Source organism: Cyprinus carpio, chromosome B7 (assembly GCF_018340385.1).
Source record: "Cyprinus carpio isolate SPL01 chromosome B7, ASM1834038v1, whole genome shotgun sequence".
NCBI classification, from domain to species: Eukaryota; Metazoa; Chordata; class Actinopteri; order Cypriniformes; family Cyprinidae; genus Cyprinus; species Cyprinus carpio.
The window spans coordinates 42,752,093-42,774,319 of NC_056603.1; the positions used below are offsets into that span (position 1 = coordinate 42,752,093).

Consider the following 22,227-nt stretch of genomic DNA (forward strand, 5'->3'; position numbering starts at 1 on the left):
GACAGAATAGTAACACTGTGGAGAGAAACCTAAAGAACATTTAAAAAACGTGAAATGATAAGAAAGTAAACAATATGACAGTATACATTGTTAAAATTAAAGTTTTGTTTTAAAGGAATAACCCGCAATAAAAATAATATAAAAAAAAAACAGCTGAAATGTCTTCACCCTCAGAAAATCCAAGATGTAGATGAGTTTGTTTCTTCAGCAGATTTGGAGAAATCAGAAAACAAAAGGTTCTTTTGAAACAAGAGGTTCTTTGAAGAACCTGCAAACATGCTTTTGGAACCTTTGTTGTTCATGTTAAGAACCTTCTGTGCAGTAGAAGGTTCCGTGAATCTTAGAGGTTCTTAATGGAACCACAGCAAATAAAGCAGGTTTATTATGAAGAGTGTTCAGGATATGGACACAGGGTTATTTTCCTCACTCAAGAGGAGACACACATGCAGCTGAAGTTAGTGAAACAGGCCGGTTGAATGTATTTTTCCATTATTTAAAATACTGTGATGTACAAAAAAGTAGTCCCATAACCACAGAAAAAGAATCAAAAGAATTCTGCAGGATTTTTCGCTTCTCTTTCCTCCAGCAGAGGGACTCTTCTCACAGCTGCAGCTTTGCCAACTTCCGAAGAAAACCCACGAGAAAAAGACCATGCGGTGTCTTCACCCTTCAAGAGTCTGGAGAGACGCGCATCTGAATCAATGAATCAATGAATGAATGAATCTGTGTTTGGAAGCGCTTGGTGGATATTTTGCGTTTTGAACTGGGGAGATAAAGTGAGAGAATAACCCAGAAACATCGTGATACAGGTGCGTAGATAAACCACACGATGGCTAATTTCCTCCGAGTGACCTTTCTTTCTCTGCAGATGTGAAAACTGTGAACTCAGAGTCATCAAACATCTCTCGCGCTCTTCTCACTGAACTGAATCTGCTGCTGTTTGTTCTAGTAATTTAAAGCATCGCCTCCGGCTGGAGGGAAACACAGCAGCTTTTGTCTGTTTTAGACAAAACAGTCGCTGTTTGAAAACCTCTTTCACACTCCACATGAGAAAGAAAACGAACTCAAATCACGCGACGAGAACGCGATGTGATAAAATAAATGAGTAAATAAAATTCCACCTTAAATTGTTCAACGCTTAATAATTTTTTTTAATTAAAAAAAAAATCACCGTTTTAATTACTTTTTATCTCATAGAAAATCGTTTAGTATCAATATTATTCTTCATTCCTTCCTAAAAAAATATTTATTTATTTATTTTTTTATTTATTTTTTTGCAGGAGAACTTACATTTGTGAATATGAAATTTTGGATGTAAAATAATAAGATTCATCATGTTAACCTGACTGTGCTTTTCTTTGCTGTTCTCCAAGATACCAAATAATACATATTTCCATAACAAGACAAAAAGATTATCAATATTTTGTGCAATAAAATCACATACATTTTGCCAAAATAGTTTTACAAAAGGGCAACGCCAAAACAAATGTAACACAGTTTCAGGGCAACTGACACAAAAGGAGCAACTAAAATCAATATGAGATTTAAATTGTACCAGATAATATTTGTCTCAGTTAAACCTGTGTATAATTTTGAATGATACTAACTTAACCCTGTTTGTAATTAAATATTGATTAGGTATTAACCAAACACTATACTGTCTGTCAGCTGATTCCAGGCAAAGACACAGTGTCTCGCTGAAATAAAGCTCTTACAGGACTGTTGTGTGATTTAAGAGAAAAACACATGGTGTCTGACTGTACATCAGACAGAGACCACTGCTGGAGGTTCATTCTTCTCTGATGTCTAAATAACAGTTTTGAACAGAGTTTTTGAACAGAGTGTTTTAATATGCAAACTGCTTCTTCACTACATGACTGAAGTAGTTTGTGTTTAGAATCAGACCGTCTAAAGCTCAGCGCTCGTTTCTGAAGAAGGGGTGGACAGGCTGAAGATAAAGAGACGTGTTTGTGTTAAATCTGTTCACTGAGGTCTGTTAATGCTGGAATGGAGCTTCAGACGGAATATAAATGGCTCCATGACAAATACGAGGCTCCACGATAAAGCAAAGAACAATCTTTCAGATTTACTGATTATACATTTTGAATCCACTGCAGTGGCTCCTTCAGAGAAAGTGCTTGAATTTTGAGATCTAGCTCAGTGTTGATGGATGGATATCTCAACGTGCTTAAGCATACTTTTAAAAAGAGTACTTATTGCAAATCATATATTTTAAAAGAATATATTTGTACTAATTGTAATATTTTTGGACACTTAATTGCATGTTAACTGCAGTTAAATGGCAGTGTGTTTCAATTTATATCAAATGCAATTAGCTGAACTTGAGAGTGTTTTTGACCCACTTAAGTAGATCTTTATATGTAGTTTCGTAAGGGCTTCAGTTGTCTTTGAAATACTGACAAACAAGCATTTATGGTAAACTTAATGTCATTTCTATTGAAAATTCTATTTTAACATGTTATAATTAAACATTAATGAAGTTTCAATTTAGTACGTTTAAGTTATATTAACTTTAATGTCATGTCACACATTTCAAATTATGAAGCACATGTTAGTCAACGCATCAAAATAAATATGCTTTGAAGGATGATGAGAGATTGTTAAAATGATTACAATGTATAAAACGTTTAATTTGACATTTATTAGAAAAGTCACGTTTTATAAATATAATTAAGTGTGTATAGAAACAGTGCCGCTCTCCAAGTTACTTAAGAGAGCTCTGATTTCATTAATATTATATTATCTACAAGAAGTTTTACTTAAATATACTTCTAAGATTTATACTTAGATATACTACAAGTGCACGTTCTATAAAGTTAAGTGCACTCATTTTGCACAAGGGTCTTTCAGCAAACCCTTTTATGTCTTCTCCATCCAAATGCTGATGATGTAGAGACAACTTTTTAAGATCCAGTCAGTTTCATTTAAATTAACCCCTTAACTGTCACCGTCCCACCTGTGGGACGCTTGGCGTTCTTTTTTTTGTTGTTGTCCTTTGTCTAAAAGATAAAATCTTTTAGTAATCATCAAACATTATCTATCATTTGAAAGCTTAGAAGCTCAAGATTCATCCGGTCTCCACCCCCTTAGTGGGCAGTATCAAGTGTCATATTACAAAATGCATTACGGTCTTTTAGAATCAAAACTTTTTATAATCTTGGCAACCAACATATCATTGGAAAGATCTGAGTCTCAGGATTCCATATTTGTTGGTTATTTTGAGATAGAAGTAAAATTGACAGAGAAATATAGAGAAAAATTCATTAAACAAAATTCAAAGGAGTTTTGATGGCTCCAGTGGCACACGAATCTCACAGGAACCTCAATTATTTTCATATCAACTTCAAATTTGGAACATAACTTATTTAGACACAAGGCTTTAATTTTATACCAATTTTAGAGTAAAACCTGTTATGTATAATATTTATAATAAATAAAATAAAATTAATATAGCGCATTTTATTTACAGTATATTTAAACTTCTATACCTTTTTGATACTTAAATTTTTAGAAAAAATTCCACTTTTGCCAAAATCTGCTAATTTTCTTCTTTAAAAAGAGACCAACCTTAGGTCTATATTCCAAAGTGTTCATAAATTACAACAATGTAAGTTTAGTTTAATAAATGGGGGGTGACAGTTAAAGGGTTAAGTACCTAGTCACTGTTTTTCCAAGTTGTAGAGCTGTGTTTCCTCTTGATTCAGACGTGCTAGGCGTGTTGTTATGGGCATTCATGAAGCAGTGTAGCTTTAAGAGACTGTACTATTAATCCGAGTGTTGAATGGCTGTAATACGTCATCAGACTCATTTGTGTTGTGTGTCACGAAGGGTTTTGTCGTGTATGAGTCACGTTGTGCTTTGCATTGTTCCCTTTGCTTCAGTTTAGACCACAGCACTCAACCAAACCCCGTAATAGCACTGACTCAGTCACTTGTGGAACAGGTTTTGTCATTGCCGGTTAAAATGTATAAAATGTAAAGCCTTCAGTAGGCTGCCAGTAATTGTGGGAATCTTCAGTCACGATCTGATACCGAAAAGATTCTTGATCTAAATCATTTCCCTAATTCTTCTGCTGTGCAAATACAGCTTTACTACTTTACATTTTAACCAAAATTGCCAAACCAAAGTTTCTGTGCTTTTTGTTCAGGTTTATAGTTGGAATCTCTGTGTGTCAGTACTGCAATCTTAAAAATAGGGGTGTGAATCTTTACTGGTTTCATTATTCAATTCAATCACGATTGTCATGTGAATGATTCGATTCAACTCATTATCAAATTGCGTCACATTCTCATTTTTCAATATTACTGCACTTGGCTACATTTTCATATAAATATCAAATTTATGTTGTGCCAATATTATTTTTTTTTTTTATTGTATAAGCAGGCTACTTTTTAAAATAATTACTTATTTAAAATAAGTATCCGAAAGTTTGGACATATATTATGTAAACAAAAACATTTATTTTGGATGCGATTAATCGCTTAACAGCACTTATAGAGAGAGAGAGAGAGAGAGAGAGAGAGAGAGAGAGAGAGCATACAAGTGCACATTCAGTACAAATATCCACACCCTTTTTCTATCTTATCATTTCTTTCATTTCTTCTTTTAGACTATAAATTTCTTCATGTCACCTGCAGTTGTGAACTACTTTCTGTCGATGTGTAGTAGTCTGTTGTCATTTTCCTGTGCATTAGCTCCAATTTAGCACCATCCTCGAACAGCACAGATAATTCAGTTGAGATGTATGTGTGTGTGTGTGTGTGTGTGTATGTGTGAGAACCTGCTGTAATGTGAAAGCTCCTCCTACTCTCTCTCTTCCCCTTTTCTCACAGAAACGCCATGTTTGCTCACATGCACACTCACGTTTAGTGTAGTTAAACAGTTTAGTGTGGACACGCTGTAGCGAGAGCGGTCATGGACGCACGCTTTTCTTTTGGACACAGTTCTGTGAAGTGCTGCGGTATGTCACCTAGATCTTTTCTGTATTTGGAGTAAATGAAGGTAAAGGTGAGTATATTTCTTGTTCTTTTCAGTTTTTTTACCTTTGAAGCAGCCGAAAGCTGATTTTAGGCCGGTGTTTGGATTGTTTCACTGATGTTTTAGTGTGTTTAATCGCTCGGAGCTCTGGTGTATTGAGTGAAACCGTGACTTTAGCTGTAGCTGAGGGATGTGACATAAAGCTTGACTCGTGTTTTGTTTTTCGACAGCTGCCAACCGTACACAATGAGCCCAAGAGAAGACGCCCCTGCAGACCGGTATGTTTTTCACTGTGGATTTCATTTCTTTCTTTTTTTTTTGCCTTCAAAAAACAATTCACCCAAACTAAAGGACTGATGTAGTCTTAGAGAACCACAGTATGTGATGTGAAGGGCACTGACTGAGTTTAATTGCTCTAAAAGCACTCAAGTGAGTCAACAGAACAGACTGTAATCAAGCTAATAGCTTTCTGACATCGCCTGGAGTCACATTCTGCATGTTTGATGCAAAGTTCACTTACAGTATTATACAAGCCTTAATTGTTGCTTTATTTCTCTTGATATTAAACTCATGGTTATTAAATAAGAATTGTTTTTTTTTTTTTTTTTTTTTTTTTTGTGAAGCCAGGTGCCTTTGAAGTCTTGTAAGTGTCTCCAGTTTACTTTTCAAAGTAAACAGTCAGGGGTCAGTTAACAAGTTTAACTCAGAGTAGATGAGGTCTGTAACCAGTGTTGCTTTTGTTAACTAAAGCTGTTCCAGATGTTGAAATGTAAAGAGTATTTAACATTTTTGGTAATTGAAATAAAACACAAATATTAGATGAGAAAAAAAAAAGAAAATTAATTACTAAATAAAAAAAAACAACTAATAACAATGACAAATGCATATAACAAAAATACTAAAATCTAAACTATAATTAAATTGCAAAGTGAAAATATAAAAATAAAGCCTAATTCAGCATTAAAAAGATGATAACATTATATAAATAGGGATGCACAGACAGTATATCAACGTCATTTATTAATTCATCCTATGTTTAATTGTATATACTGACTATTTGTGAATGCACTTTGGAGAGAGTTGATATGAATATAACCATAGAAAGCCTGTGTTTTTCTACATGCAGTGAAATTTACTTCTAATAATAACAGTAATAGTAGTAATAGTAAGGTTTTATTGTTGTAGTCTGACTCTTAAGAGTATGGATTATGGTTTGATAATAGCATGGATACATAAACCGTTTCTTGGAAATAATAATGAAGTCTGCAGACTGAAAGGTGATGGTCTGACACGAACCGGCCGTGACTGTGGTCTTTTCTCTTCTCTCTAGTGGCTTCCTCGTGGGGATCATATTCTTCATCCTCGGCCTGGGAACACTGTTGCCATGGAACTTCTTCATGACGGCGTCTATGGTAACGGAATGTGGAAAACATTCCAAATATGCAAATTAAGCACAGCGTTGGTCAAAGGGCAAAACACAGGATGCTCTAAGGAAATCCTTCAGACTGATTTGCTGGAGCAACACAGTTGTTTCCCTTTGAAAGGCACTTAATTAGGCTGAGAGAAATTCCCGCACATGTAGCCCCTCTGGGCATTGATCGTTTCATCTGAATTCTCCAATAAGTTCACTAATTGGTTTGCTAGCTTGCTGCTAACAGCCAGGATTGAACTGATTAGACGAGAGTTTTATCTTATGTTCCTGCACTCACTAAAAGTGTAATGTTATTTTAAATTTCATTTTAACGGTTTAAATTTTCCAGTGTGTGTGTGTGTGTGTAGTATTTAATAATGTTATTATATATAATATTAATAATAACTGTACATAATATAGAAGTTGCTATCTAATGCATAATTGTTTATTTTACAATAATTTATCAAATTGAAATTATTAATTATAATTAAATTGCTGAATTTATGCATGCTATTTACTATCTTTAAAGCAAATGGTGTGATGTATATACCCTACTTTATATTTATAGGTCATCTGCATCAACTGTCAATAAAAATCAGTGCTGCTCGATTGTTAGTGATGAGTTTTCCAGGCCATAGTGTTGTGTTTGTTTATATTGCAGTGTTAAAATGGTTTGTTTATTGTTTCTGAAGTCATATTTGTTTTTTACAGTATTTCAACAACAGACTCAACACGTCTGAGTGGAGTAATGGCACAGTAACCACCAGGAAGGAGTATTATTTCAATAACTGGATGACTCTGCTATCCCAGCTGCCTTTGCTGCTCTTCACTCTGCTCAACTCTTTTCTCTATCAGTGGTGAGAACTGAGCACACAAACCACACGCACTTCACGTGGTGCTTAATTTAGTTATGGTATGCATTCTAAATGCACGTCGCATCGTTCAAAAGGACAACAGTTGCAACAACAATCGTGTTGCATTTTCTTGACCCGGTCGTGTTTGCCTGCTCAATTGTGTTTCAGGATCTCAGAGAAGATGAGGATAGCAGGCAGTCTGGTCTTCATCCTGCTCCTCTTCATCCTCACTGCTGTGCTGGTGAAGATCCCGATGGAGGAGGACCGCTTCTTCTCCGTCACCATGGCAACCATCTGGTTTATCAATTGTTAGTGAATAGGCATTATATATATGTGTGTGTGTGTGTGTGTATGTGTGGTGATTGTGACTGTCTCTCTCAGCGTTCGGGGCCGTGTTACAGGGAAGTCTGTTTGGTTTGGTGGGTTTGTTGCCGCAGAGGTACAGCGCCGTCTTTATGAGCGGACAGGGACTCGCTGGGACATTCGCTGCTCTTGCAATGATCTTCGCCATCGCAAGTGAGACACCGTGTTATTTTACTATTGTTGAGATACTAATTTAGTTTTTATTAATATCTTGAACGAGTTTTTTTTCAAGTTTTTTTTTATATTTTCTGTTTTTGATATTTTATTTTTAGTTGAAGGGGTGGTTGATTGTGATTTCACTTTTTTAACATTAGTCAGTGTGTAATGTTGCTGTTTGAGCATAAACAATATCTGCAAAGTTACAAGGTTGAACGTTCAATGCAAACGGAGATATTGTCTTTTAAATTCTGTCAGTTTAATGCCTACAAAATCGTCTCGTTCAGATCATCAGCTCAGCGCTTCCATTTATTCACTTATTTTCAGATAGCTATGAGAAGTGTTAAACATGGACGCGCGTGCAGTTGCAGTACTGTATTAAAGCTTTAATCAGGATAAAGCTGTATATTAGAAGCTAACAGAAGCAGTAGCATTCACAAGTAACAGCGTATCTAAAAGTGTGAGACAACAACAAACAAACAAACAAATCATTAAGAGCTGTTCTTGCACAGGTTCTGCACGATCCTCTTCATTAATATCCTCTGCTTCTCGATCAGGATCAAACTGATAAGTGATATAAAGACGCCATTGTTTACAATACAACCAGAGCACATGCTGCTGAGGAGAGGGGCGGGACTTTCAGACGTGCACTAGAGGCGGTTTAGCCAATCACAACACACTGGGCCAGCTGACCAATCAGAGCCCAGCGCCTATTTCTGAGGAAGGGGCTTCATAAAAGTGTGAGAAGGGACAGAGCAGTGTAGAAAAAAGGGAAATTATGTGAACAATAATGGGTTTTTAAAAAAATTAAGCATTAACACATGTTAGACTGCACCCCATAAACACAATCAAGCCTAGAAAAAAAAACAGTCAACCGCCCCTTTAAAACAAAAACAATACTTTTGCCTTTTTTTTTTTTTTTAATATTAACCAATTTGTATTTTTGCTAATCACTGACACATTTGGGTTATAAAACAGCATTACTGAGTACTTTCCCCGTTTCCACCTTTTAAAAATATAGTGGCCTATTTCTGAGGGAGGGGCTTCATAAAAGCAGGACATGATCAGCGTGTTAATAGGAGTAGGTGCGTTTCAGTGTAGGATAGAGGTGTGTGGAATGAAATTTATTTTTTTTTTATGTGGATTTTTTTTTTTAGTTTTTACCATGTGTTTACAATCAAGCCTAGGAAAAAAACACTGAACCTCCCCTTTAATGTTTTTTTATGGAAGCCCGTTTCCATCACTAAATAAAAAAAAAAAACCAAGGTAATTGCTACTTTTTATCTTACAATTCTGACTTTTTTTTATAAAGTCAAAATTGTGAGTTATAAAGTCAGAATGGCAAGATATGAACTCGCAATTGCAAGAAAAAAAACTCATAGTTGCAACTTTATATCCCGCAATTCTGACTTTATAACTCTGAGATAAATAATTCTGAGAAAAAAAGTCTGAATTGTGTGATTAAAAAGTCGTAATTGCATTGTTTTATTTTTTATTCAGTGGCAGAAGTGGGTTTCCATAGTTTTTGACGTTTTCATTTTGTCATTTAAAAAGATATTTCTATATAGTTACTGTTATATAAATGAGATTAAGGTGGGACGAATTTTTAATTGTGACATTTCTTCCCTTTTGTTAATTTAACTATACAGTGATTCACTGTTGCTGAATAAACATTTCGGATGTGAGGAACCTTTATAGATCTGTTCACTGTGTGTGTGTGTGTGTGTGTGTGTGTGTGCGTGCGTGCGTGCGTGCGTGCGTGTTTGTGTGTGTGTGTGTGTGTGTGTGTGTGCGTACGTGTGTGTGCGTGCGTGCGTGTTTGTGTGTGTGTGTGTGTGTGCGTGCGTGTGTGTGTGTGTGTGTGTGACAGGTGAAGCTGACAGTGAGTCTGCAGCTCTGGGTTATTTCATCACTCCGTGTGTCGGGACCCTCGTCACACTCTTCAGTTACATGCTGCTGCCAAAACTGGTCAGTGAGTGTGTTTAGATGTAATCCTGTGCAGTTTCTTATTCCGCTGAATCTGAGACTGATCTCTGGAGTGTGTGTGTGTGTGCAGGAGTTTGCTAGATTTTACCTGGACAGCAAGCGCAAGAGTTACGAGCTTGAGACGTCTAGCCGGCTGCTGCCTACAGGTGAAGCTTACAGTCTATAAACTTACAGATACTGATTGCATTTCACCAGTGTTTATAGATTAAAAGCACTATAGCTTTAGAAATATCATTTCCCTAATGAAGAAGACATACACGTATACTAGCCAGTTTTTAAAAAGAGTGCTTATTAAAGGAATATACTTAAGAATGAACTGAAAGTAATGTTTTTGGATGCCTGATTTCATGGTATTTGCAATAAGGTGAAACTGTATTATAAATTCAATGTATATTAAATACTATTTGCTGAACTTTTGAGTATTTTTAAGAAGTTAAGTACATCTTTATATGTAATTTTTTTGAAATATGGTTAAAGTACTGCTTCATGTACTGACAAGCATTTATAAAAAACTAAAATATACTTTAATGTCGTTTCTATTTAAGCTTATGCATTTAAATATATCTGTAATAATGAAGTTGCAATTTAGTGCTTTTAAAATATATTAACTCTAAATGTAATATTGAATAACACTACAGTTAAAATGATAATCAAGTACTTTGCATGTGCTTTAGTATGTTAGTCAACACATGATAAAAATAAGTGTAATACTTTAAAACATGACAAGATTATTAATGCAGTGATATTTAGGCCCGGTTTCACAGTCAGGGTTTAGACTAAGCCAGGATTAGGCCATAGTTCAAGTAGGACATTTAAGCAATTTTTATAAACATGCCTTAGTAAAAAAGCATAAGTGGTGTGCATCTTAAGACAAAACAAAGGCACCGAGATGTTTTAAGATCAGTCAGTGGAAGTTTCTTTCACTTGAAACAGCTCAGATTTACATTTTAGTCTAGGCTTAAGCCTCGTCTGTGTAAACTAAAACCTAATTTGACATTATTACAAAGGTCACTTTTTAAAAGTGTTTTAAGTGTGTTCAGAAACAGTCATAAAAGTGTCTCTTTAAGTGGCCTTTCATTGAATTAATATTGTGTTATTTGCATCTATATGCTGTAAGGTTTGAAGTACACACTAGTGCACATTCAGTGCAGTTCTGCTGACTCGTTCCTCACAAGTCGAGTCTTTATTTGACGGTTACAGATGCTGTTGAAGACCGTGTGAAGAGCAGCGATCCGTCTAATGGCTCAGTGGTGAACGGGGATCCTAATAAAGCTGATAGCGGTGAAGAGGAGGGTGTGAAGCAGGCCTTCCTCGCGCTGCCGTCAGAAAACACCTCGTCCCCTCAGAAGAGCTCCATCCTGCAGGTCTTTAAAAAGGTGCCGTTATTTTTCCATCAGAAACTCTCTCAGCCTGTGGTTTGTTCTGGAGGTTATAACAGTGTCTTCATCATCATCTTCATCTCTCTCTGTCTCTAGATTTGGGTTATGGCGTTCTGTGTGACGTTTGTGTTCACGGTTACTCTGTCAGTTTTTCCCGCGGTTACGGTGGATGTGAAAACGGTGTATGGAGGGAAATGGGGTACGAAACACACACATGTTCCTTTATTTACAATGTAATTATAATGACTGCCAATTCATTAACAAACACGAGATATTTTTCATTTACTATCTCTGACCCCACCAAAACCTTCCTTTAATTGTGTGTGAAATCAATGGTAGATGATAATGTTGTTTTATGAATTAGGGCTTATTTTATTTTATTTATTTATTTAATTTTCCTAAAAATGAGAGTTTAAAGCAAGATGGGTTGAATTAATAGATATCGCCATGCATTATCTAATTAAATGTGTACAAATTGGCATGCATTTTTAGAAACATATATTCTGAACATTAAATAAAGGCAACTTTCTCTCTCTCTTTCACTCCATAAAATGCTGTTAGAAAAAAAATTATATTTTCCACCATGATTTTAGTAATGAAATGTTGTATAAATCAAGTGAAGAAACCCCTCAGTAAAAACCTCATAAGAGTACAGACAGGAACGAAACAGCTGTGAAGTCTGGTGTGTGTAAGCAAAAACTAAACTAGAGATCGATCGATTCAATCACTTCATGACAGATTTCTGCTGAATTATGTTTTATAACCTGATCTGGTGGATCTCTACTGAGTCAAACACTTTTTGTCTCCCTCTTTCTTTCAGAACGATACTTCATTCCTGTTGTTTGTTTTCTCTTCTTTAATTTGATGGACTTTATTGGCAGAACTGTCACGTTAGTGTCTAAGTGGGTGAGTGAATTACTTTATCATTCATTCTTTCATCAATGCATTTATGTTTCACCACCAACAGAACTGCAGTTAAAAACAAAAAAACAATTCACACAAACAGTATTTGTTGCTTTCTTAGAAATGCTTCTATACCTAAGTGAAAGTTAATGGCACTTACACTAGAATGGGTAAAAATGATCAAAACAGACTGTGAAAAATATTTTTGGTTAATGTAAAAAGTGTAGCCTTTAATGAAAATAAAAAATGAAAATAAATTCTTAAATATATTTATTAGACATACGCTACCATTCAAAAGTTTAAGGTCATATATATATATATAGATAAAATAAGAATCCAATTACAATTAAATAAAAATAAATAAATAATATATATGTAGTTTTTTTTTTTTTTTTAGACATTAATACTTTCATCCAGCAAGGACGCATTAAATTGATTAAAAGTGACAGTAAAGGCGATGTTTAATAAAAAAAAAAAAATATATATATATATATATATATATATATATATATAGAACTTTCTATTTAATCAAGGAATCCTTAACAATGTATCCAGAATCTGTATATTTCTGTAAATATATATTTTTAAATCACTTAACTATTACATTTCTTTGATTGAATGAAGAGGATAAACAGGCCTTCATGACATTTTTTTTTCCACAGCCTATGAGAAAATGTTTCCTTTTTTTGTTTTTATATATTGTTAAATCTTCTGCTTGGTGGGGCTTTCGTAGAGTTTGTAGTAATTGTGATTTCTGTGTTCTGTGTCTCCCGCAGCCCTCTAAAGACAGCCGTTTGTTCCCGCTGCTGGTGGTTTGTCGCGTGGTCTTCGTCCCGCTGCTCATGATGTGTAACGTGCAGGAGAGAAACATCATGCCTGTGCTCTTCTCAGACGACTTCATGTTTGCTGCTATCATGGTGTTTTTCTCCGTGTCCAGCGGATACTTCGTGTGTCTGTCCATGACCTACGCGCCACAGTGAGTACACACACTTCACACACACTCACCGTGTACAAATGGACTCATCAAGGTTGCATTTATTTGATTAAAAATATAGTAAAATAGTAATATTGTGAAATATTAGTGCAATATAAAATAACTCTTTTCTATTGTAATGTTTTAAGATAATAAATTTATTCCTGTGATCAAAGCTGAATTGTCAGCATCATTACTCCAGTCTTCAGTGTCACATGATCACCAAGTTTGGAGAAATGTAGCATTGCATCAGTGTCTCATCAATGGATGCTCTGCAGTGAATGGGTGCCGTCAGAATGAGAGTCCAAACAGCTGATAAAAACATCACAATAATCCACACCAGTCCATCAGTTAACATCTGGAGAAGACAAAAGCTGTGTGTTTGTAAGAAACAAATCCATCATTTAAACATTTTTTAACTTTTTTTGGACTCTCATTCTGACGGCACCCATTCACTGCAGAGCATCCATTGCTGAGACACTGATGCAATGCTACATTTCTCCAGATCTGATGAAGAAACAAACTCATCCTGATCTTGGATGGCCTGAGGATGAGCACATTTTCTTGTTCCTTTAAAAACATGCACACATCATGAACTCTCACATGCTGATGTTGTTCTTCCTCTCTTCCCAGGCTCGTGGAGCCTAAAGATGGCGAGACGGCCGGCGTGTTGATGGCGTTTTTTCTGGCTCTGGGTTTGTCGTTGGGAGCAGCGTTGTCGTTCCCTCTGCGTTTTCTGGTCTGATGCTCGCGATCTCTCACTCCTGAATGCTCGGCTCTCAGGCGTCTGCAGTAGGGCTGTGATAATAAATCAATAACAGCAGATGCTGCACTAATCATCTCTTGATTGGCGATGCATCAGTATATTTTCCCAGCCCTAGTCTGCAGTGATACTCGTGTCAGTCTATCGTCTCTAATTCAAGGGCATTGCATTGTTTATTCGGCAGCTTGAAAACATGTACAGAATCGTCACGCTGTACTGAAGGGAGAAATGAATCAAACACACACTACACTCATTTAAAGGGACAGAGACATTTTTCTGTTATAACTCCAGTGATAACAGCAGTTCTCATCCACTCCATTGTTACAACTAGGGCTGTATGATATATCAAATATTCATGCTATTTATTTTGTTGACCACATTGTGGAGTTGAGTTTATTTCTGTAAATCGGTTCTGAATGTCAGTTTTATTAAACATCGTAAACCTGTGGTTGGTTGCACAAAGTGCTCTAGTTGGTCATCTAGTTTTTTTATTTTTATTTATGTATTTTTTTGAAAGGCTGGTTGAAAGTCTTGCATTAAAAAAAAAAAAGAAATTGATTGGTCTAATTTAATCCAAAAAGATAAGGCTCTTAATAAAAATAAATATATATAATAGTATATACAGTAGTATTAAAACATGCCTTATTTCTGTGTTAATTTTCTAGAGAAGCTTTGTGAAAAAACATTCAAATGCGATCCATTTTTATGTTATTGCCCAGCCCTAGTCACTAGTATTATTGTTATCGAAATGAGATCATCTTCAGACGGTGGATGAAACACAACTGTTGTTACCATGAACAATGGATTATGGGAATTCTGAATGCTGTTTAAGGGGAAACAATTGCATTCAGGGGATTTGTAAGTTTTGAAAGGGACATTATTATTTACATTTCTTGTAATAATGGAGTGTTTATTACAGAGATGTTTACATTTTCTATATATACTGTTGATCGGGGTCCAAAAGTCTGAGATCTCATTAAAACCTGCAAATTCAGGTGTGGGATTTTGAGAAACATTTATTGCATAAAATACATCATCTCTGATTCTGCACTATTTCTGGGTCAGTAATCGCATAAGCAAAAAAATGTACTACTCCTTTGTACAAAAGGTCAAAATTTTCATGCATAAAAGCACACAACATGCTCTTTGGCCAAGTCATGCTGGGAAAACATGGATCATCAGGTTTTACGTTTCCTCAGCTTTTCAAATTATGCTGATAATGGGAAAAAAAGAAATGTATTATAATGCTAAATAGTGCATTTACACTAGTCATCACAGATGTATGGACTTTGTGCTCTAATGCATGTAACATGTTCAAACACACAGACAGGTATCGAAGACACACTGAAAAATTAATGTATTATTTTTAGGGTCCCGCAGGCGAGACATGGCGTAAACACTCCAGATTGTTCTTTGTTTTTGTCAACAGTAAATTTAATTTGGACTCTTAGACCAGTTTTTAAACCGAGCTCCAGAGAAAATGTCAAAAAAATATTTACCCAATTTGACATTATTTCCAATTTGTTGTGTTTCGTAAAAACACTGGTTGGAAATGAAAGGAATCATGATGATTTAATTGTGTTGAAGGAATGAACTAATAGCAGCAAGAAGTTGCCTTAAACTGACCTGACCTTTCTTTTCACTCATGCATATGGAATATGAAGCTTCATAAAATCTTTTTAAAAAAAAATTGTTTGTGAAACTTTCTGTATGCATGTTATGCTGGAGTGTACAAAGTGCCACATGAATGTGTTTTTATAGAACCAGCGAATATGTAACAAACATTCTGAATTTTTATAAAATGCTGATTTTGTAGTGGTTTCAGTGTTTAGTGATGATTTTGAGTGATACTTTTTTTTTATTAAATAGCCACCTGTTACGTAGAATAGCCCATTCTACTTATTAATTCTTCCAAAAACACAAGATTCATTTACAGTCATGTGACAGACACAACTCCATCGTTCAGTCATGATGTCTTGACAGCTAGAGTCAGACCAGGCTGAAACAGCCAGCAGATGAATGTGATCGCGCTCGGCTGATGACGGTCCTGGGATTGTTTTTGAGAATTAACAGAGTCAGAAGAACATATTCTTGACGATGAAAGTGTCTAATCATATTTTTACATTCATTGAATGAGGTGTACCAGTGCAAGTTGCTTTTTATAAAAAAAAAAAAAAAAGTTGTAGAGAAAATGTTTAAATCTGTTAAATAAAAAGGGATGATTTGTTGTATGCTGAAGGTCACTTTTATTTGTTTGTAGTGAAATCCAAACTGTATCAGAGGAAAATTACAATATAACAAAATATATCACAGCAGTTTGTTCTACATCCAGCAGCAAACGTCTCAGATGAAGGCAGAACTTCAGAAATGTCATTAAATGCACTGATGCTTGTTTTTCTATTTAAAGAAATCATTAATATCAGCACATTGATCTCTCTCTCACACACACACAGTTTCTACAAAATCAGTCTGTTCTCTCTATATGAAATACTTTTTTTTTTTTAAGAAGCAAAGGTGGTTATTCAGATATTTTAACTTTATAATCAGGATAAATCCTATAAGATTGCCACCATCAGTGTATATATATATATAAATTATTTTTTTGCAGTATAAAACTAGAAGTACTGCTTACATTTTTACCATGCTTTCATTTTTTGTTTTATAATTAAAAAAAATAATTGTGACAGTGGTGTAAAATCAAACATATTGAGGACCTTTGATCTCAGGATGCTGTATTTATTTTATTTTATTTTTTAATTCATGATGTAAGACTTTTTTTTAAATACTAAACCACTGTGCCACTGCTGCTTAAAAAGATATACATTTTTGGACCTTTTTTGGTAAATATTTCATGAATGTGCATGCAAATCCATCACTGGTTTCCATGCAGTTTGGCAAAAAATCAACACTTTGAAAACCACCGAAGAGTCCGGTAAAAAGCTGAAAACCTTTATCATAGCGTGTCAAACACTAAAGTATGAAACATGAAAACATGAAATTTACAACTCAAGAGTTCAATCAGAATTGAAGATTTGTCTTCTGAATAGTCCAAGGAAAATTAATTTTTCCTTTATCTAGTTGAGTTTGTCAAAAACAATAACAAATAAAAATAACAAAAATGCAGAGGAAGTACAAATAGCAGTAATTAGTGCACTAAAAACAAATAATCTTCACTATACTTGAAATTATTTGCATCTTAGTGTGCAAGTTATCATGACTAATATATATAATTATATATTTTTAGCTCACTTTGAACAAAAATATGTGGGTCAACTTGACCCCTAAAACACTAGAAATAGATGAGAATTATTACATTAGTTTCTAAAAAAGCTAAAATAGAGATTTTCTGTCTTGACATTCATTTTCAGTGTTGATTTTTGGCAAATTGCATGGAAACCATTGGGGTCAAGTTGCAATAACTTTGTTTTTTAATGCAACAGGAAAGAGATATTTGATCATTTTCTAATTATCAAATAATAGAAAAATATGTCATAACCAGATGTAGCCATTTTAAAGCACAAATGCACGTGTGTGGCTCGCAGTAGAGCTGTTTCTCCAGTCTCAGTGAAGTACGGCAGATTGTAGTAGCGTGCTGGTTTCTGCACAAACTAGCAGTAAACAGCTCTATCATTCACAGTGTGTCATCCAGTGTCTAAACAACTACAGGACCTGTGTGTGTGTGTGTGTGTGTGTTCATGACAGCACAGTGAGTGTGACGGCTCCTTTGGTTTTCTTCAGAATACAGACGGCCTCCTCATGAGTGACTCCCTCCAGACTCTGGCTGTTAACGGCGATGATTTGATCTCCGCGCTTCAGACGCCCGTCCTCTGCCGCGGCCCCCTGAACACACACACACACACACATCAGATAATAATGCATCTGTCAGTCTCGTGGCATCAGTGGATGAAGCGCTCGCTGTGTGAAAGCGTTACCTTGCTGAAGACGGTTTTGACGTAGATGGGAAGGTCACCGTGAGGACTGCCGAATCCACCCACGATACTGAAGCCCAGACCATCAGGCCCTCGCTCCAAACTGATGCTCTTACACTGCGGAGGACTGGACACAACACGTGTGAACACAACGACATAATACCGTTTTGAATTAACTGTTGTGCATTATTTTATATCCATGAAACAAAGTCATGTTTAGAAGAGAAAAGTGTCCAAAGAGGCAAGAGGGGGTGAATTAGGAAGATTATTTAGCAGTACATTTTTTCTATATTTGTGTTAAAACAACACAGGTGATGATTTTATGATACTCTGAAGAAGTTCTGCTGTAATTTGGCTGCAGTTATTTTTGCTAATGAGGGTATAACCAGTTATTGACTCTCTTCTCAAACAACAACACTGAGTGTTATATAACCTTATTGAATTAATAGACTGATGATGTTCTTGTCCTCCTTCATGAAAAAAAGGTCAAAATATTTTTGGTTGAAATCTAATGATATTCTCTGTATAAATGTGCAAAAATACAAACACTGTGTGAGTCCAGAATTCATGGAGCTCTGGATTAAAGAAAAAATAAAATATTATATTTGTATAATTTATATATGTGGCAATGATAACCCTGCAGGCTTGTGGAGGCTTGATACCAATGCAAGACAACATAAATGCTAAATTAAAATGAAACGTTGTCAGGAATACATAATCAGCAAACGATGATGCATAATAAATTGAGAGAAAAATATGATTTAAAATGTCTTTTAGAGCAGCTTAGCAGGAGAATCTGAGCCATCTCTACACTGTTTGATTGTTATTTTGCTGTTTGTCTCTGTGAAGCTGCTCTGACTCGGTCTGTATTGTATAAAGCGCTGCAGAAATCAAGGTGACTTGAATACAGAAAGGAACTGATTATCAACCATTACTCTGTTGACTCACTAAAGCCAGTTTTAGTCACATTTGGCACGATTGAGTGTTATTTTATGATGGTTGAAGAGTTTTGTGTACAAACCCCAGGTCATCATGGAAAATACTGCTGGCTGTGAGTCCTGCTGTCTGCTCTGCTGACGGTCCAGTCACTGTTGTATCGCCCGCAACAACCTACACACACACACACATATCTGCACTATCCGTAACAACTCGAGTTCAGAGTTGTGAATCTGCATTTAGTCTGGTAATTTTGAGAGAAAATGCATTTCACAATGTACACATACAGTACTTACTGTGTGCACTTTAGATAGAAAAAACAAGTGCACTTAATAGTACCGAATGTGCACTTGTAGTGCACTTCAAATCTTTCACAAAATATGCCAGTAAAAGTGTACTTAAAAACACTTCCGTGACTGTTTCTGAACACACTTAAGTAGACTTTTATAAAGCGCACTTTGTAATAATGTCAAATTAAAAGTTGTACTTCAAATTTCATTTTAAATCATGTTTTAATACTTTTGTTGTGCTTTAAAGAAGTACACTTAATTTGATGTGTTGACTAACATACTAAAGCACATGGAAAGTACTTAGTGTGTTATTCAATAGTACATTTAAAGGTAATATATTTTAAGTGTACTAAATTGCAACTTCATCATTACTGATGTGTGAATACAAATATATTTAACACATGCAAGTTTCAATAGAAATAGCATGTACATTTTAGTTTAACAAGTATATTTTAGTGTATCATAAATGCTTGTAAAAGTACTTTAAGCATATTTCAAAGACAGAAATAATTATATTACATATAAAGATGTACTTAAGTCCTACTTAAAAATCAGTCTAAAGTTCAGCTAACTGCATTTAATATAAATGTAAACTATCATACATTTTCATTTAATTGCAATTAACATGCAATTAAGAGTATTTTAATTTTGTTGTTTTTTTTGTTTATAGATTTATCTATGTATATTTCTATGTGTTTGTATTTGTGTGTGTTTTTCTTTATATTTATATGTCTGTGTGTATTTCTATCTATCTATCTATCTATCTATCTATCGATCTATCTGAAGTGAATACTTCTCTTCACAGTGGATGTAATGGCTGCAGGGCCGTGTTGTTTTGTACCTGTAGTTGTATGATTCCTGTCGTGTTCTTCAGCAGTGAAACAGCTTTATTGTGAGTCATTCCCTCAGTCGAGTTTCCACAGATGGACACAATCCTGTCTCCAACCTAACACACACACACACACACACACACACACACACACACACACACACACACTCACACACACACACACACACACACACACACACACACACACACACACACACACACACACAGTAAACATGAGAGACTGTGGTTCACAAATGCACACCAGCTTCAGTGTGTCAGACCTTCTAATGAACAAAAAAAAAAGTTTTGTAACTCTGGTTGAGACGTGAAACACACACACACCCAGAGTTTCTGCGTCTGAGCTGCCAGGCCGCTGGGGTTCATCATGGCAATGAATATGGGCACATCACCCAGAGGACTGCCGACCCCTCCAGCTATACTGATGCCCAGAGAGTCTGACGGGCCCTGAGACACACACACACACACACACACACACGCACAGACACAGACACACACACACACACACACGCACACACACAAAAAAAAAAAAAAAAAAAAAACACACACACGAGAATAAAACACACACACACACACACACACTATCAATTGAGGAAACAATGAATGAGCAGAAAGCAAAAGTCTCTTAAGACTGAATCAGTGTAACTGACCTTTGTGAATTCAACCGTCCTGACGTCTTTATTCAGCACTGCGAGGCAAGAAATGAAAGGTCAAGAATGAATCATAACGCTGAGATGTTTTACCGAAAGGAACTGTAGTATGTTCTTACACTCGTGTGTTTTCTCCACGTCTCCCTGTAAAGCTGCAGAGCTGGAGTGAGGAGTGACTACACCGCTGCCCGTCTCACTGATCTGAAAACACACAGAGACATTCACACATCTGAGCACTAACACACCAAACACACACTACAGGACTCAAACTCGGCCAGTTTTCTGCTTTCATTTGTTGGCTGATCTGCACATGCCTGTGAGGCATGCACCAGTGTTAACTAAAACCAAAACCATTTTTTTAGAACTGAAATGTATGTATGTATGTATGTGTATGTATATATATATATATATATATATACTACATGAAAAAAAAATTGTTACCAATGAAAATTATAAATATTGCCCTAAATAAAATAAGTTGAATTTGTTGCACTAAAATTACTGAAACTGAAATAAAAATAAAGCTACAGTTCAAAATTAAATGATACAAATGACTAAATAAATGATGAACTGATAAAAATGAGTAATGCACATAAATAATTTACTAAAACTTAACATAAATTTAAAATGAAAATTAAAAAAAATAAAAATAAAAGCTAATTTAAAATATTAGCAATAATAGAAGAGTATACATGTATTATTATTATCAATAATAATAATAACAACATCAACAGTAATAATTATTATTATTATGAATATAAGCGTATAAATAATAAACAAATAACAAATATATAATACATACAAAAATATAAATAATAAATGTAAAAATATAAACTTTCTTTTGCTATTTATTTTGTACATATTTATTTCTATTTTTATCTTTTAATTCTGTACTATTCTATTTTGTATATTATTACTGTAATTTTGTATTTTATGCAAATTCTGTTATTCTTATATTCTAGTTTTATCCTTTAACATTTCTTACCATTTTTAATTTTTATGTAATGGGGTGACTATAAAAATCATTACACTGGATGCCTAACTGTGGATGGATACTGGTGTGCACTTGTAAGAGCCACTCCAACTAATAACAGAGGTCAAAGCTGCTTAAAATCTGACAACCGCAGTCTTCAAGAACAAACTCGCTCACTGTGTGAGAATGTTTTGGGATCAGAGCTGTCAGATGAACAGTGATGGATGAATGTGTTCACCAACAAGAGCGTGTGAGTCTTTAACTCTTTCTGTGTCTGACCTGACTGCTCTGGGACAGACGGCGCTCGGAGTGGAACGGCCCCGCCTTAAAACGACCCACGTCCAATCGGATTGGACCAGCACAACTCTGAGGAAAAACAAAACCAGTTTACATGAGTGACACGTGTGTATTGGTTTTCACATTAACACTAGATCATTCAATTTTATATACAAAATGAAACGAGAAGGAGCCAAAATTGCAAAAATTATCTCATTTATTTTAAAATGTGTTCATTTTTACACTTTAGTTTTAGTTTTTTAGTTCATGAGAGTTAGGTTTCACTATTTCAGATGCTATTAGAAGTTTTGGAGACATTATGAAACATTTTCACGAGAGCATCTGGTCATTATTGATTCACAGCTCATCAAAACAATAAATCAAACATAAGGCACAACATGTAAATGGTGACTGTATTTTAATGACTTTTATTTTATTGACAATTCTCAAATCTTACTGCACATCACTACTGATTTTCACTGGGTTATTATTTTTAACTAAATCTAAAACAAAAATACAAAACATTTTTGTTACTTCAAA

The 22,227-nt window shown here is 35.1% G+C and overlaps 2 protein-coding genes across 4 annotated transcripts in view; one reads left to right on the top strand and one right to left on the bottom strand.

Annotated features, from left to right (window-relative positions):
* Window positions 1-601: 601 nt before the first annotated feature.
* On the top strand, window positions 602-15,460 carry LOC109072937 (equilibrative nucleoside transporter 2-like). Of its 3 annotated transcripts, XM_042728774.1 has the most exons (14): window positions 602-809; window positions 4,854-5,028; window positions 5,229-5,276; window positions 6,329-6,410; window positions 7,121-7,266; window positions 7,432-7,571; window positions 7,645-7,779; window positions 9,653-9,750; window positions 9,839-9,914; window positions 10,969-11,144; window positions 11,244-11,346; window positions 11,968-12,053; window positions 12,827-13,026; window positions 13,657-15,460. In XM_042728774.1, the coding sequence occupies exons 3-14, from the start codon at window positions 5,245-5,247 to the stop codon at window positions 13,766-13,768; spliced, it is 1,386 nt and encodes a 461-aa protein (XP_042584708.1). In that variant the 5' UTR covers window positions 602-809; window positions 4,854-5,028; window positions 5,229-5,244; the 3' UTR covers window positions 13,769-15,460. The 3 variants fall into 3 exon arrangements, with proteins under 3 accessions (XP_042584708.1, XP_042584707.1, XP_042584709.1); XM_042728773.1 differs by lacking the exon at window positions 4,854-5,028; XM_042728775.1 differs by lacking the exons at window positions 602-809; window positions 4,854-5,028; window positions 5,229-5,276 and having other exon boundaries at window positions 6,352-6,485.
* A 555-nt stretch (window positions 15,461-16,015) lies between these two features.
* The window catches only part of LOC109046239 (multiple PDZ domain protein), a 78,243-nt gene continuing 72,031 nt past the window's right edge, over window positions 16,016-22,227 (bottom strand). The window contains 8 exon segments of the mRNA XM_042728777.1: window positions 16,016-17,626; window positions 17,719-17,842; window positions 18,737-18,825; window positions 19,783-19,887; window positions 20,113-20,235; window positions 20,439-20,476; window positions 20,558-20,639; window positions 21,691-21,777. Of these exon segments, the coding sequence (XP_042584711.1) occupies window positions 17,480-17,626; window positions 17,719-17,842; window positions 18,737-18,825; window positions 19,783-19,887; window positions 20,113-20,235; window positions 20,439-20,476; window positions 20,558-20,639; window positions 21,691-21,777 (795 nt within the window). The 3' untranslated portion in view covers window positions 16,016-17,479.